Source organism: Equus quagga, chromosome 2 (genome assembly GCF_021613505.1).
Source record: "Equus quagga isolate Etosha38 chromosome 2, UCLA_HA_Equagga_1.0, whole genome shotgun sequence".
In the NCBI taxonomy this organism is placed as follows: Eukaryota; Metazoa; Chordata; class Mammalia; order Perissodactyla; family Equidae; genus Equus; species Equus quagga.
The window spans coordinates 60,699,483-60,717,507 of record NC_060268.1 but is presented as its reverse complement, the minus strand read 5'-3'; the positions used below and the strand labels follow the sequence as shown (position 1 = coordinate 60,717,507).

The 18,025-nt window shown below is 39.7% G+C and overlaps 1 protein-coding gene across 1 annotated transcript in view; it reads right to left on the bottom strand.

Moving 5' to 3' along the window:
• The window catches only part of IQCH (IQ motif containing H), a 176,506-nt gene that overhangs the window by 73,732 nt on the left and 84,749 nt on the right, over nucleotides 1–18,025 (bottom strand). The window contains exons 9-11 of the mRNA XM_046653366.1: nucleotides 14,571–15,122; nucleotides 13,815–13,881; nucleotides 2,947–3,030 (exon numbers count right to left, since the gene is read on the bottom strand). Of these exons, the coding sequence (XP_046509322.1) occupies nucleotides 2,947–3,030; nucleotides 13,815–13,881; nucleotides 14,571–15,122 (703 nt within the window). The remainder of the gene's footprint in view (nucleotides 1–2,946; nucleotides 3,031–13,814; nucleotides 13,882–14,570; nucleotides 15,123–18,025) is intronic.

Sequence of the window (18,025 nt, the reverse complement as noted above, 5' to 3'; positions counted from 1 at the left end):
CAGACAGGTGCTTAGGGAAGTCCAGAGGAGGGAGGGCTGTAAAATGTCTCCTTGGTCAGGCAGGGCCAAGAGAGGATCTTAAGACTCCTCTGTTCAGTTTGGCAGAGTATACGGAGTGTAGACTGATCAAATTCTAGCTCAGCTGCCTAGGGACCCTGGGCACGTTATATAACCTTTCTAAGCATCGGTTTCTTCATCTGTAAAATGGGGAACAAAATCACCTGGGGCATGGAGCTTGAGGAGTATTAAATGAAAGAATATATATAAAGCCCCGGTGCAGGATCTGGCTCCCAGTAGCTGCTCAACAAATAGTCCAGATGCACGAATCTACCCCACGGCCCATCCTGACGGGGCCAGCCCACAGCGAGTCCCCAGCCCGCCTTCCACACTAGTGCTCCTTTAGTCAGTGCCTCAAGAGTTAACACGATGAAATTATGTCCTCTTTGTTCCATCCTGTTGTTTTGAATCTATTAATCCTGTTTCTCCAAACTTCCCACAGGTGAGGCGTGTGTTTTTTCTTCTATTCCCCCAAGCCGTGGTACAGTGTAGCGTGTGCGGGAGCCACTCAATAAATCCCTGTGGGCTGACCAAAGGGACTGCGGAGAATGGAGGGATTCAGGAGACGGAAAGTCTTACACAGTAAGTGAGATCCTCGGCATGCAGGAGAAATCTCCCTTTCCAGAGACAAAGCATCTTGTAGCTAGAAGCAATGTGTTCTGAACTGGCCCAGTGCTGGCTCTAGAGCAAGTGATCTAGAGATGTAAATATTTAAGTGGCTCCTATTTAATTTGGAACCCAAATTGCCACATAAACCTCAAAATAAATTAATGGGGAGACAGTAGTTAGATAGCTTGTACCCAATTGCTGAATGATCCAATTAGTCATTCCAAGTCTTGTTGTCAAGAAGAGACTAGAGCTTTACCAAACCAGTGTTTTTTTAAAGTATAAAAAAGTAGGACACAAAAACAAACAACAAAAATAAGTTAAAGACTCCATAGCAGGAGAAAAATAAATCTTTCTTGGGAAGAAATGTCTCAGTTACAAATGATAAATCATGTTGCTAATTTCACCTTTTCTGTTCATTTCTGGCCAAAAAAAAGTATCCAATATTAATGTGGTTTGATAATGAATCCACAAATTTCAAAGTTAATTGACAGGTAATTTTGGAAAGGAATTAATATGAAGATGAAGGCTGCTTTGATTGCTACTCAATAGTCAATATCAGTCACTCTCTTGCTTAACTCATCTAGGAATTGAAAACACTAGCCATTGCTGTCCCCACTTGACACCCTGAGTTCACAGCCAATATCGAAATGACAAGTCTTCCCAGTGTGATCGGATTATCTTTTTTTCCCTGAATAAGCAGAAAAATCAACACCCTTTACTAGGAATTAATAGAATAATAAAAAGAGACTCATTCATTTTTCTACAAAATTATTACTAATTTTTCTAGTTTCTTCCTACTTTAACAAGCAAATACTTTTTCTACATTCTAACCACTATTTCTGAACTTTCATTACTCCTCTTGAAAAGGTTTGAGGATTGCATTGCTATATCATGAGGATAGTGTACAAAGAAAAGACATTTGGTTCATAATCTCTCAGAAATGTCCATATTAGCAAAATTTTCCATTGCAGGTGGGCATAGACTGAATTATTCAATTATTTAAAATAGAAGCCTAATACTTTCGAGTCCTTCCCCATAATGAGAATATTTTGTACAGAAATTCTTTGCTGATGGTTTGTACTATATATAGAAGGGTATAAAAAAAGCTGAGGAAAAAAATTAATTCAAATAAATTAGAGCAAAGTCTGCCCTCTGCCGCACTTCAGTGGTTTCCACCCGGTCAGGTTTTTAGTTGAAATAGCTCAACACTAACAAATCAATCTCAAGTCATTTAAAAGAATTTTTTTTGTAATGCTGAAAAACAATATGAATGCCTAGATAATAGATTAAAGCAATTACACTATTATTATTGTAGGACACTGTAAATTTCTTGTGCTGATGTATTTTTGTTACCAAATGGCATTTATAAAATAATAATGATGCTGAAATATATATGATCATGTAAAGTATGTCATTCCAGGGAGCCAGCTAAGTTGGTCATTGATAATTTAAAATTCTTCCTCGTTTTGCTTAAATAAGGGACAAAGCAATTATATTTTAACAAAACAAAGAAGATCTTATTTGGTAACTAATTAAAAACTAATTTTTGTTTAACCTTGAATTTTTGGCCCGTACCTCCCACACGGGTTCCCTCTTACTGCTGAGCCTTTGCAACCTCTATTCTCTAAGCCCAACCTGAAGCTTAGCGTCAAACAGGAGCCAAAGCCCTCTCTCCTCAGCCCAGAGGGCGTCTGATCTAGAACTGACCAAACCAGTATCAGAACTTGACCTTTACAAAGGTGTATCTTTCACGTAAGGTCTGTATTTCTAAGAATTCCCTCCACTAGGCACTTCTTGTTTTCTAATAACTAGATGATATATACTCAAATAAAAGCTTCTTTTAAAAATCTATCTTCATTTCCCTCTTATTCTTATAATGAAAACACAATGCTTTTCATTTCTGATACCACCTTCTACTCATTCCGCAGATATCATAATAGACAATATTGACACAAATATAAAATTTTGACTTCACTCACTGCAAAATTCAGTAAAAGAAGAAGATTTGGGGCTATGGGAAAGAAATTCTTATCCAAACCTGCTGCAAAGAGAATTTAGAAAACTATCCAAGTAAATGGGTTAAAAATGTCATTTTTTAATTCAAGTTGACTTCACTGTAAATTGGCCCTTTAAAACAAAACGTTCAGTTGACCCACAGGCAGATTAGAAATCTAAGCTTTTTCCATATAGAGGAAAAAAAGTAAGCAAAAAATAAACATTTTATCAACATTCACTGACAAACATTCCAAAGAGCCATTTGTGTAAAAACATTTACGGTACCTAAGATGTCACACAGCCTCCCCAGCTGCATGTTCTGCTGTGTGTTGAAGTCGGCAATATTTTGTCGCACAGGCCGGGAATATCCTAAAAGGCAAAGAAGGTGTCAAAACCCAGAAAGAGCAAGTCAGTATGGCAAAATGGCACACTAGGATTTCAAAGTGTCACAGTCCACACTCCAGGAAAGGATCTTCTCTGAAGCATCTTGCAGAAACAATCTAACTCCTAAGAATGTGATCCCTGCTTCTCAGGGGATTAAGCATTATTCTGGAAGATGTGCTAAGCAGCGTATTCTGCAACAGAGAGGTTCATATTTTTCAATACCAGCAAAGCTGCTGGGAATTAGGATTACAAAAGCATGGGGAAAATTTCTGACATTTAACAGGAATGTTCAAAGCAGCATGTAAGAAAGTCATGCTCAAGTTTGAAAAAAACTATTTTAGCTTTTAACTTATGCTTCCTATGTGGCCTTTTGAAGATGTGTCCCAGAATCATTCTAAACTAACACACAGATTTCAGAGAAACCCTTGCTGTCAGAAATACGTATTTAAGTAATAAAATACTAAAGAAATATGCTTCTGCTCACACAGTCAAAAGAACTTTTAACCTTTAAAGGGCAATGAAGGTTAATGCCGTTACGGCGTCAGCTCTAACAGAAGTCCTGCAGTTTGCCTTCATGTCCGTTGGAAACAGAGCAGGAGGAAAATGCATGTGGATGACAACTGACCAAAAATCTTCCACAAAAGAAACAACAGCGACACTTTCTGCTGCTATTTCAAGGGTTAGAGAAAATAAGTGGGTTAAAACAGGAGTTTAAAAGGCATGCATATTCACAAGCAGGTATGATTGCTTAGATGAAATTCAGCAACTGTAGGAACAATTTTTTTTTTAAGTAAAATTGCTTTCCACATTTTGAAGAGATGCTTCAATGCCTCCTTGTGGTTAGTGAGCCCAAACACATGTTTCAAGTTAAACCGCTATGGATAAAGTGGTTTTAAATACTGCGACTTTGAGATGTGACACAGATTTCCTTTTCAGCACAAGGAAAACTACAGTAATTCAGGCAACAGGGCTTCAGATCAAATGAACTCTGATAATTGGTTCTTTGCTTTGATGTCAGTGTTTAAACATTAGACAATGTCTGGAAATTAAATGAGTTTATAATTCATCTAAAAGTCTCTCTTTTGTTTTACGCAGTTGAACTTAAGAACGAAAAAGGCAGAAGGACAAATGGGTTGTTTGAATTATTTTTGAAAAATTATTAATTTCTAAAATAATTTGGGGGAATTATTCCACATATGAAAGTTAGTATAGACAGCTATAAACAATGCCGTCTTGATGTGTGGTTGCAATACTGTAACTCTTGGGACTTTGCATATGTATAATTCTATCTAATATTCAGATAAATGTTTAGAAAGATATATTGTGAATAACGTATTTCCAGACTGTGAGAAGGCAGGAAAAATGCTTATAGAATAAAGTATGATTAAGAAAAGTGCCTGAGAGCATTCTGTGAGTGCATTTCCTTTCAAAGGTAAAAAGATAAAAGGCAGGATGAGCTGTCTCATTAAGATCATGTCCAATTTAAGACATAAAGGATGTCTGATCACTTTGTTGCTGCATATGCAGCATGTGAGTGAATAAGTCTGTGTTTCAATCAAGTGCTTGAGGTCAGTTTTCCAACAAATTACTTGGTACCTCTGTTACCACTGATCAAGGATGCATATAAAGTGTCTATGCCGAATTATGATAGGACTGGTTACCCAGTTAACCCTAAAAATACACCCATTTTAAAGAAGTGTATGTTAACAATCTCAGAACATTGTTACAGAAGATCACATGAAATAACAGATATGAAACTTTTGTAAACTGTAAACTGTTATATTTTAATGTTACGAAGTATGTGCACTTCCAAAGCTTATAACAATAGCAACGACAAATTCTCTGTTGCAACAAATGCAACAGATCATTCTACGTGGGCCAGACACAATGCAATGCACATCACCCTCAGCAGAGCAGAAGTTGGGAGTTAATTTTTTAAAAAGTCAGATTTGTTCTCATGTTTTGTACATCCACAAAGTACCTGTGTTGACACCTGGGTGAAAAGATCTCCTCAACGCTGGCAGCATGTACTAAATTCAATAGTGACTTAACCACAAAACTACCAGCAAGGATGCTGTGGCTTTGGGGCGTTCAGCAGACATGCTCAGTGGCGTGACACATCACACTGTGGAATGAAATCTACAAAGACATGGATATTTCAAAGGTCAGACTAGAAACACTGGCGGAGTTTTGAGAGAACATCTACTTCCATCCTGTCATGTTGTAGGTGGGAAAATTCAAAGTGAGTGCCTTGTCTCTCGTCCAAGATCACACAAACCTACAAATTATTATATAGTTCAGATACTACATATTTAGCTGTTATGACAAATGTGGTTACATAAAATAAGAGAGAGGACAAGACTTTCCAAGTGTGAACAGAGAACTCCAGAAGGGACCAAGAGCTTTGCTTCTTTTCTCACTTTTATTTTCAATTATTGTGATAGGCAGAATAGCGGCCCTCCAAAGATATCCATGTCCTGGTCCCTGGAACCTGCGAATATGTTAGGTTACACAGCATAGGGGAAACAAAGTTGCAGATGGAATTAAGGTTACTAAACAGATAACCTTAAAATAGGGATATTTCATCTAGATTATCTAGGTGGACCCAACGTCATCACAAGGTCCTTAAAAGTGGAGGAGGGAGGCGGGAGAGAAGAGAGTTGGAGAAGACGTGACTACAGAAGAAAGGATGTGACTGGAGAAGAAAGGCACAGACAGATGCAAGTTGCTGGCTTTAAAGAGGGAGGAGGAGGGCCAGGGGCTTTCCTTGTTCGTTCTTTTGTGAGTGGCTTCTAGAAGCCGGAAAGGGCAAGGAAACATGCTCTCCCCTCGGACCTCCAGAAAGGAATGCAGCCCTGTGGCACCTTGACTTTAGCTCCTTTAGGACTTCTGAACGACAGAACTGTAAGGCAACAAACTTGGATTGTTTTAAGCCACTAAGCTTTTGGTAACTTGTTACAGAGTGAGAGAAAACTAATAAGATTGTCTACCTTCTCTTACTCCCGGTAAAGTCCCATCCCTGGCAGATAACTCTCTCAGTCTAATTGAAAGACGAGGAGGGGGCGCCAGGGATCTCACAGCAAGCACTCAACGTGTTATTGTTACTCTTATTATTGTTATTTCTTTCCTGACTTCAGCTGAGCCAGACTTAAGTTCTCAAAAGGAGCTTCATTTGAATGAGGGGCATTATTATTATTACACGCACACGATTATTTGAGCTATCAAAGTACAGTTTTTCTAGGGTAGGGAGCCCACAGCCCCTCATCACTGTCAGGTGTGCCTGACCGCTCTTCTAAGGCTCTCAGTCTCCCCTCCCTGTCATTCTCTGCACCCTTTCTCCCCTGCATTCTCTCATTTTGTCATTACATGTTTCTTTGCTTGCTTGCTTCCTTGTTTGTTGTACGTCTCCTCTCCCCCGCATCACTCCGGCTCCTGGAATCAGACTGGAAGCTCCATTGGAGCAGGAACAGTGTGATATCCCCATCGAATGAGTGAATGAAATGTGGTCTGAAGACCCTACTCCAAGAATCTGTCTTTTAAATTCCTAGCCCTTTCCCCTATGTGTTCTCATCATTCCCTCCCTCCTTTCAACTCATAGAATTGGGTTCTCTGATCTGGAGAGCTTCTGGGGAATTCAAAGAATGGTAAGAGGGATTTGTAGCTTTTTCTAGGTCTTCATCAGCAACAGGATAAAACAGCACTGGCATAAATGGGTACTTTCCCTTCCCTGTCACTACAGAGAGGAAGAACACAGTCTCTTTCCTTGCGGCCATCCCTGTCACCTGCAAAATACTCCTAGTTTGATAGAGCATTCTATATTTTTTCAAAATATTATTGCCTCCATTTCACATCAGAGAAGGGTACCTGAGAGCTGCCTCTCTGAAGTAATCCAACGACTTTTGGTCCTCTGTTGAACCACAGATGCTCATCAATGGTTACTGGCTATCATTTCTCCATAGCTACCTTCACCTCCTTTCCCATCTCTATCCCCGCTCCCACACAAACTCCTATCAGATGACACCAATTGCCTCTTTACGCACACTAAACTAGCTCTTCTAGGATTGGCTTTTCCTTCACAGCAACCATAGAAACCCAAGAACACGGGCAAGGCCATGCTCAGCGACTAAGCGTCCTTGGGACTGTGCACCTCTGTGACAGACCCTGCTGTTACAGTGGCATCACATATTCTTGAACACCTTGCTTATTACTCTGATTGATTCCTTGTTTCTTTTGTCTCCAAATCCTATTTCTTACAATGGCATCCGAGGCAGAGAAAGGGTTAACAATAGACTTCCAGTTACCAAGTAGTTGTCATTCATTTGATCACGTGGTCTGAGATGGTAGTCAACCACACCTCAGTTCCATGGACTGGAACGGTAGTTCTCAACCTTTTTCCCATTTTGAAATACATGAGGGGTGATGTTCAAATGTATCATGCACTCCTAGGGGCATACACAGGGTTATTATAACAGTGGCAGTAACTCCACCCCTTTCTCCTCCAATCAAGAAAGCACGCTGGATGCAAGCTGAGCAAGAGTGGCATCATTAGACAGATAACCTTCAATTGCTCCAAATCATAAAAAAGTGTTAACCATTAGCCAACTGTAGGACTCTACTAGTGAAAATGCAGGGGAACATGTGACCTACCGCACAACTGATTGCACATCAGCATGTTGCAGTAATCTAGAGAAATGTGATCTAGACATTATGGTTATACCCAGGTTTTAATTACTTGTGCAAGTGTGAAAGCACAAGTTCCTGAGATAAGAGAGAAGATATAGCAGAAGGGAGGCCTACCCAGCTTGTGTAGGTAGGCTGTCCAATGCCAGGTTGATGAGAGTTTGTGGGGAAGCTGCTGAGGGGGATTAGGGAATTTTGTGATGAGAACACAGAAAACACAGGAGGTTCTCAAATATTTGTTGAGTTTTGAAAATATTCTCAAAGCAAACTGGCCAAATGGATTCTGTGTGGTTCTGAAAGCTTTCTCTTCAAAAGGGTTAGGACTTTCTCTTGTTCAAATTCTCTGTCAGTGGCTGGCACAGCATTGCATGCAACTAAAGCGAGTGATTATCAGAGTGTGGTCTGCAGGCCCTGGGAGGTCCCAAGACCCTTTCAGGGGGGCTGGAAGGTCAAAACTATTTTCAAAATAATACTAAATGACATTTGCATTTTCCAATCCTACTCTCTCACAAAATATAAAAGTTTACAGATGTGATTTCAGATTCCACATTGCAACTAACACTTAAGAATTATCATTGTTGAGTTTTGGTATAAAATCAAAGAAGAATATATACAATTATCTGAAAAGGCTATATAAAATTTATAAAATGTTCTTCTCTTTTCAAAATACTTATCTATGTAAGGCCAGGGTTTTCTCCTGTGCTTCAAACAAAACAACATATTTCAACAGATTGAATTCAGAAATAGATATCCAACTACCTTCTATTAAGAGATTTGCAAACTTGTCAACCAATGCCACTCTTTTCACTAAATTTTTTCACTTTTGAAAATAAAGTTTTTTAAAAAAATAAAGCTATGTTATTTAGGTTAACCTTGGTAATAGGTTTATTATTATTTTGAAATAAATATTTTAAAAAGTTTCTCAGTGTTAGTTTCTAGTGTGGTAAACATTGATGGATATAACCACTTAAACCAACACTCTTTAGGGCCCTCAAAAATCATTACAAGTGTAGGTCTGAGAACTGCTGAACAAGCGTTTTAATTTTTTTTTTTTTTACAAGAATGAAGGAGATGACAAAGATTATAGTTATAGCTTAGCATATACAAGACTCTTTTTATGAAAGGCCCATGACTGGCATCACTTGAAATGCCGTTTCTGCATTTCAAGGTTCAATATCACTTGGCTCAAAACCCAACTGGGGAATTTAATATTACAAGGTCCTGGGGCCAACTCTGATGTAACCAGTGAATGAGCGTTGATTTGGATTATTGGATGAATACAAATATGTTTTAATTTTAACTTGGATTATCAAGAAATGTGAACAGTTAAGTATACTTTGTTCCTGATCCCAAAGATCTGGCTGTGTTTGGGAATGCTGTCTGGGAGATCTTGGCAGTACATCTGTCTCAAGCATCTGGTGTGGCAACACCACCGCTAAACTATGGATTCCATACTACTTGCCAAAATACATGTGGAAGACCATGAAGATTTGATCGAAAGTCCTCAGGTCCCAGCCCTGAGGTGGAAGGAACAGAGTCTATCTTGTCTTTGAGTTGTCAGCTCAGAAACGAGAACGTAGACAGGTGCCAAGCTGCTTGGAGGCACAGTGAGAATGGGATTTCAGATGTTACACTCTGGGCCGTGGTCCTCTACCCTGCCCCTGTTCACGAACGGAGGTGAGCGCAAGTTCTGATCCTCTGGCGGAAGAGCATGGTGTTAGGGAGCAACTGTCTAATGGGCACGGGGGCTTTCTCAGCTCAGTGCATGGTCAGTTGTGCACAAAAGTAAGTTTTCCTATCCTTTCTTTTAGGCTTTTGTGGCAGTACAGACCAGCGGGAAACACTGTTTTTCATGAACCTCACAATAACAGGATCCACCATTTTATGGAATGGAGTATCTTGGAGACCACTAATCATGTTAGCTTCAAGGATAATTTGCTGAAATAATGCACAGAGAGGAAAAAAAATGAAGCTGAACTATACACATTTCTCGTAGCCGTTAAATCAATTTGGCAATAAAATAAAGCTTACAGAGAGAAAAGAGAAAAGCCCACCTCAATATATCCCCTATTTGTATTTTAAAGGAGGAAGAGAAGTGAGGGGGAAGCTCATCACTAGGGGTTAATCGGCTGGCAGCGGCCTCATCTACCTGCTCACAGCATCAGAGCCCCATACTTGGCGCATTTCATTTAATGTCAATATACTTAAAAATGCCACTGAGCGGGCTTGTCCCCGTGGCTGAGTGGTTCAACTTCTGCACACTCTGCTTCAGTGGCCTGGGTTCACAGGTTCGGATCCAGGGCACGGACCTATTCCACTCACCAGCCATGCTTTGGAGGCGTCCCACACACAAAATAGAGGAAGATTGGCACAGGGCTAGTCTTCCTCAAGCAAAAATAAATACATAAATAAACCAGGAAGATTGGCAATGGATGTTAGCTCAGGGCGAATCTTCCTCAACAACAACAAAATGCCACTGAGTTTGTGTGGCACCAAATGATGCCCTGTAATAATGAAGCACAGGGTTTAATTTAAAAGTGGAGGAAATAACTTAGCCAAAGAAACTAGAAGCAGAATTAGTTGTAGGTTTTATTTAGACCTCTGATTTTTCTAGAGGATTTAGGTTTCTTTGTTGCAGTTCTTTCTTATTTGACTGATAGATTTTGCCTAAAATAGACTCTAGTATTCTATTTTTGCTATGAACCACAGCAGAGTATTTTGTTATATTTAATTAATAAAAATGATAAAATATGCAATATCCCATTAAGAGCTCAGCCTATACAATCTGGAAAGGATGGCTTTCTTCTTATCATCTTATAAAATGACAAGGCCAATCCGTTTCTTTGGACAATTAATCAACAGCATCCAACCTCTCCTGTTGGTTAAAAATAGCTGCTGAAACTTCTTCTCACCTCTGGAAATACTTCCCCAAATGTGTAGCAGTCAATCGTGTTTCAGAACTCCTCCTTTCAAAACAGTGACTCTGCAACCTGTGATCATCTTAATGTTCACATTACCAAGCCATAGATTTTTAAACACATGATAAATATTTTGTGGTCAAAAATGTTACTGAAAGGCCATCCTTTCTGTGCTGGTGGGTTTGGAGAATGTGATTATTCCTGTGGGTACAAAATTGCAAAAGCAAATAACCAAATGCCTACAACTGCAATATAGTCATCAGATACTAACCTTTCATTTTTAGGGTTCAAACAAGTTAGTGCAGCCCCAGTTGGCTAGCTGCACGGTGTAATTCTTTCTGGGACTAATTCTACACTGGAATTGATCGCAAATTTCCTCCAGAAAGAGAAAAAGAGGAGAAGGCTGCAACTTGTATTAGATGCCTTCCTGAGCCTCACACTCCTACCAACCATTCTGATTAGTGAATTGCTCTCAACTCTGGAAACAAAATTATTATCTTGAATAGACTGGGGTCGGGGGCTGTATTTAGAAAAAAAATTTGCTCCACTTTCACTGACTTCTATTTTCATGAATTGTGTAGGTAAGTCCCTGCAGGGGGTACAAAGTAGCGGTGTAGCCAACGTTGCTGAAGTCTTCTTCAAGTATTCCCAGGGAAAGCGGGTCACAGGAAAAGGTACATCATCATCATTTTTTTTTTAAAGTATGGTTTGACAGGGGCTGGCCCCGTGGCCGAGTGGTTAAGTTCGCGCGCTCCGCTGCAGGCGGCCCAGTGTTTCATCGGTTCGAATCCTGGGCGCGGACATGGCACTGCTCGTCAGACCACGCTGAGGCAGCGTCCCACATGCCACAACTAGAGGAACCCACAACGAAGAATACACAACTATGTACCGGGGGGCTTTGGGGAGAAAAAGGAAAAAATAAAATCTTTAAAAAAAAAAAAAAAAAAGTATGGTTTGACAATTATGTCTGTGGAATAGGTATGCGATGACAGTTTAACATTATTTAAACTTAATTTAATGTCCACAAGTCATCTCATAAAACTTAAAGCATAGATTTATTTGAAACAAATACTATTTAATCAAAGCCCAAGTAGTATTCTCTAGCGAAATGCATAACTGCGAGTTTTAAAGGTTCAGTTGAGAAAAATAGCTGAGCCTCTTCTTATCTCTTAGAAAATACACGATTAGCAATTTTTCTTTAAAGTGGGTTATGTTGTGAACAAACAAAAATTACTGCAATAGGGAAGACTTTCAGATTTATTACGTATTTATTTAAACTGATTTTACGTAATCTAGAAGAAAACTAGTTTTAAAATAATGCTTTCTAATTCTAGCTTCTGACTGGTTATTTTTCTACTTAATTTATATTCCGCAAGCCCTTTGGGAACCTCCAGACACTTTCATTTAGATTTATTTTTTATTGCCCAGTTTCTATTCATGACCATGACCTTCATGATTTTTCCTCTTCGGAGGTTCCTTTCTATCAGACTTCTCCACAGGGCTGATTGCACGGGGGCTTCGAAGGGTCAGAGGTGGGGGAACAGGAGGGAAGAAGTTTGTGGAAATTGTGTTTATAATACTTTTGTGCTTGTCAGCATTGCCAAGTGGGGATCCTGTTTCTATTTCTAGTTTTGAATAAAATAAAGAACGCAAACAAAATTTCCCACATAATATCGGGTCAGGCCCACAATTAGCTGTAAAAGCAAAGCCTCTCGCACCTTATTCTAAAGCCTCAGGTCCATTCATTGGGTCTGAAATTAGCCTCTCTGGTTGTAATCAATTACAAGTGCAATTTCTGCGTGTGAACTAATTTTGTGTGCAAAAAGAGTGCCACCCAAACAAAAGCTTAAGTCAGAATGAAGTTCAGATGTGCCTTCCCTCACTTACATCCTAAGAGAGAACTAATTTCATCTGTGAGCCATAAAAACCCCCAAAACTAAAAGGCTCTGTGCAACTGAGGTATTTTCTCAACTTTTCTACAACTTTTTTCTATTTTCTCAAATTTTCTAGAGTAAGCACTCTAGAATCTAGGAAAGTTTGCATTAATTTATTGCTACTAATATTTTACTAATTTAAAATATAATCTTAATTATATTTATATAATAATTTCAATTTTTCTTTTGCTTTTCATATTACGGTTTAAATGTGTTATGTCCTACACTACCCATAAGTACACAAGCACGTATACTCACATAGGAACACAAATAAGTTGCCATCCAGAATTCTATTATGATAGGTTCCTTAATGCATTGCTCTACTTAAAAGGCCTTAACAAAGAGCTAATAGGTAACATGAAGATTCAATGAGTCTTGCTGTTTGTCAAAACGCTACCAAGTCAGCTTGGGGAATTTGGCCTCACCAAGAAAACTTAACACGTTAGGTTGATAAAATGCAAAACAAAACAAAATAAGCAAGCAAACAAATCCTAAATATTTTGACAGCAGCTCATGTTTGAAAAGAACATCCAATGCAAATTTCTGAAATTCCCAATGTGGCTTTGGCATACCTATTTTACCACTGCGTTGCAGACAACAGCTTTTAAGCTCCCCAATTCATAAATGTAATTAAATAATTACATTCGTGCTAATTAACATGAAACTGCAGATTATTTAAGCGCAAAAAACACTATTCAACTTCTTAATTATTCTTGTTCACACAGCATTTCCTTTTGCTCAGGCGCCCTAGGTGCAAATAAAGCACCCCATCTGCTCGTAATTAGAACTAAATAATTTCAGAGAATGTAGCTTATCATTTTGACTGCACATTTGATTAAAAACAGTGTACAAGCAATATCCTGGCTTATTGGCGTAACAGCCACAACACATGCAAGCCTGTGTTCTTCCATCATTAAAGAAGATCGAAAACATTATCTGTTATTTCAGGGGGAAAAAATACAACTTTTTAGTTCATTTCATACAGATGAAAGCGAATTACAGCAAATCACCTCTCCACTGAATAGCGGCCCCCACATAATGACTTTATTTGCTTAATCCCCAAATTAAACGCCGTTTCGAGCGAGGGCCCTGTGTTATTACTCTCATCATGTCGAGAACATTTTCCTGCCGAGACCAATTTGAATAAAACAAGGGGCCTTCCTTGAACTCAATCAAGGAGCCATAATGTGGTGGGTAATAGAGGTTGCTGATAGATTTGCAGGCAAAAGTGTTATACCTAATGATGGGATATGGATAATAGTCCTCCTGGAGGTCCTGATGCGATTCCAGTTGGCTGCCAGATGCTAAAAATCAAGAAGAGCATTGATCAGTGACAGGAAGCTGCAGTGGCTTCATCTAGTCAAACTTCAGCTGTTTTTCCACTGTACAGTTAAGCCAGGCATAAATTATATTAATTGATTTAATTACATACTTAAAACATCTTCCCCAATTAATTTAATTAGGTGGCTACATGATGCTACTGGCAGCGGAAGATTAGAGGCGGCTCACTTAATTAACAGAATATGAATGAAAAAAAGAGAAAGCAAACATAAATGAAATTGTGAGCACTAATTAAAAGGCTGTCTGCAAACTTAAATACTTTCTGACAAAGTGGTGACAGCAATGTAGACAAGAGAGGATTTTTTTTCCCCTAGCAAATTAAAGTGCCAGAAGGTATATATAGGGAGAAAAGGTAAAGCAGTTAAAACATTGATTTTCTGATGGAACTACCATAGTCAAAGTGAAGGGACTTTTTTTTCTATAGAAAAATTGCAGCAGATTTTGTGGGCGCAAAAGCTGGATTGCTGATTAGGGCTAAAATATGACATAAAAAAGTGTAGGGTTTGCGCATCATGTGTTGAGATGAGTGGAGGCTGAGAGGGAGGGTAGCTGGAGAGAGGAAGGGAAGATAAAGAGACAACTTATTGCGATCGCTCAAGCAGGAAATGTTTAGAAAAAGAGGTCTGCCTTAACAGCTGGCAGCCTTGTGTACCTTGGCTCGGATGCGGAAATTCTCCAGGTGTCTTTCCCGAGACTCCTTCAGGATCTTCTTCACTCGGGACTTATGGCAGTGTAGGAGCCAGGCAATGGCGATCACCCCTGACGCCCACTTCCGCTGGCGATAAGTGAGGAAGAATTTTCTTGCTTTGTAGCATTTCCACGTGGCTTGGATCTTGGCAACAGCCTTTACCTTTCCGTCTTGGCCCTTGTACCTTTGCCCCGGAAGGTTTAACAACTTTTGGACGTGAGCTGGGTCCTCTAACACTGAGAGAAGGTCACTTCTGCTGAGTCTATTCTTCAGCTCAAAGTCAGGAAGGAGAGCTACCAAACTATCGCCTTTTATCTTGACTTCCGGGATTGCATAGTCCCTGAGAAACTGCTCGATGTGCTCCAAGAGAGAAAAAATACTTCCCCAAGAGAAACTAAAATATTCCTTGAATGCTAAGAAGTCCGGGGCTGTCTTGTCTATGACGCCGTTATAAATGAAAAAGTCATAATCCCACGGTGACTTCAGAGCCCTAGAAGATATTGTGGCTTTCATGGCCTGCGGAAGGAAGGTGTCGTCAGAGATGAAATATAATTGTGATCCGCTTTAAAGGAGTGGTCAAGAAACACACTATCACATTATCATTTATTACTCAATGGTGGGAAGATATGGATCGTAGTTTTGATTTAATGCATACATGTCAAAATACGAAAGTTTGGCCACTATATATCCTAAAACTCATTAGCAGAAGAATACGTTAGAGGTCAGCTGCCCCCATAATCTCTGTGATTTACTTTTTGCACCTGCATGGGCGGAATCATGTCACTGCTCGCTCATAAGTTACCCACCAATCCTGAAAAACAGGGTGAAGGCTTTCTGTGCAGTCTTTATGGTAACTTCAAGTCGTCTCATCACCACTGTCCTGTCTATTCAGACTTTCTAACAGGTCATCACTTCCTAGCATTTTAGAGTTTTCTGCCCCCTTCTCTTAATATCTAGGAGTGAGTTTCACAAGGAGCACTGTGTTGTGTGCTACCATCCTTGCCACTTTCTGGGTTTCTCTTGACATATGTTCTTTTATTCTTAAATCTGGTGTCTTCTTAGGGACATATCTGGAGCTGTCCCCAGTAGACAAAAATCTGAAATCTCACAACAAATACCAAGGAAGCAACCACTTTTCATTTTGTTCCTATCTGTACTGAGTGAATTTTTAAATCATGAAAATATACTACTTTTATTTTTAAGTGTCAAGAGGGGTTCTGTAAGAATGGGATGATGGGCAGTTTTTTCCTTCTTTATACTTTTCTGTTTGAAAAAAACTGAATAAACGCTATTTTAAAAATAAAGTCAGAAGAGGTTTGGATGACAACAGCAATCGATGTGACACACACCCCTTTATAAAAAAAAAAGAGAAAAAAGAAAAGGAAATTTTGTTGTGTCTATGCCCACTGTGAAGCCACTACATTTCATTATTGAAACCTGTTGCACTAGAAAAATAGGCACTCTGCCCCATGGTCAAAAAAAAGACCCAGTTAATTTATCAATAACTATGATGTCACAGCCCTGTGTTGAATATTACTATGTTAGATTGTTCATGCTTTGTCTTTACTAAGCAAATATTAACTGATATTAATTAACAAATTCAAGGCAGAAAGCTATCTAAGAGAAAAGCAAGCCAAGAGATATACAGTAAAAGCACAATAAGCTAGCGCAAGAAATTAAAAAAAAAACCCTTCAAATTCTTTCCTTTCGTAGGTTTCAGGTAGTGGAATAATTAATTCGACTGGCATTGCAAGTAAAAATGCTGAAAAGCAAGAAGTAAGTCCAAAAGGGGGAATTTCCTTGAACGTCAGAAGCAGACCTTAAACAGCAGCAGGCTTTGTATACTTTTAAGAATTATTATAGGCATAAGAATGATAGAAAAGGCTTCTCGCCAAGACTTTAGTCCTTTCTGATCTAATCAAAGCGCCAAGAGAGAATACAAACTGGTAGATGGAAAAAAATTCCTACTTCTTGGACGGGCAAAAGAGAGTTAGAGAAGTAATGCCTCCTTTAGCAGACATCGGTGTGGGCAGGAGGAGCTGCACGTCCTGGGAGAAGACAAGTGGCACATGTTCCAACAGAAATGGCCTGTGGCTACATCTTCCTTCAAGACTGGGCTCTGATGGTGGGAAGTTTAGAATTCAGAGAAGAACGACAGTACTTCATCAGTGAGAAACAGACACGCAAAATAATCGCAGATGGCCGTGTATGGAGCTGGCTGGCCCTGCCAGTCACATGCTTGATCCTGTCAACAAGAGCCTGAGACTCGTCTAAGAAGCACAGCCACGGATGGAAGACTTGCCAGAAAATCGAGTTTCCTTGGTAATGTTAAACTACTTTTGAAATTCCTTATCTTTACAGAAAGTCATGTGGAATTGGGACCATCTATGAAAATAGAACAACCTTAGGAGACCTTTAGAAAGGAGAGGGCTCTTAAGTCTCTCTGGGACAGTGTCTTTCCATGGGTAGGTCTAGGGCATTTGCAAACACCAGCAAATGGATTTAAGACCTTTGGAAAGAATAGCCGTGGGGTGGGAGTGGGGTTGCAGAATTTAAACAGTGGTTGTTTTAGAACAAAGGGATTGTACCTCCCTACCTTCTTGGATGATATTCCAGTAAAGATCTGCTCTCAAAGGAAACACACTCTTGGACATCAAATAGACCACTCAGGCACGGGGAAGCTATGGGTTTGGAGTCAGCTAAAGCATAACTGTAGTACATCTGTCACGGGGAATGCCACTCTTGGGAGCACTTTACACTTGGAGCAAGAAAAGACATGTCTCTCAAGAGAAAGGCTTCCCAAATTAAAGCAGTGCATCAGCACTGTGAGATCCATTGAGCAGGTAAAGACAAAGCTGCTTCACAGCCTGCCGGGAAGAAGAGCCCTGATTAAAGGTCACGCCATGCTTCCGGTTCTGGTTCCTTCTGTTATTCCTCCTTTACTCTTTACCTCCATGAACTTATCTACTACAATTATTTGTTGCCTGCCTGCCTGCCTTCCCTCCTTCCCTTCTTCTCTCTTTCTTCTCTCCTTCCTTCTCTTCTTTTTTGTCAAGATGTGTTGTCCTTCCAGCATGACGTTACTGACTCAGTAGCCACGCTGTTTCCTTCCAGCAGGGATGGCTCTCTGTTGTGCCGTCCACATGCTCACCTGGTCCTTCTTGGGACCCTGGCCACACTAACTGGCCCACACACAGCCCATATCTGTGGCCGTGGCCTAATTATTAGCATCCTGCTTTAACTAACCGAGTCAACTAGCTGGGAAATGCTCTTCTGCATTTGCAAAGTGTAATGACTAATTAGGTAACTTTGAGAGTTTCAGGAGCAGTTATTTAGGGGAAACTCAAAATCTAAAGCAAAAAACAGGAAGGCAGGATGATGATTACATAGGTCAGTAAGTGACAGATGTGAACCAAAAA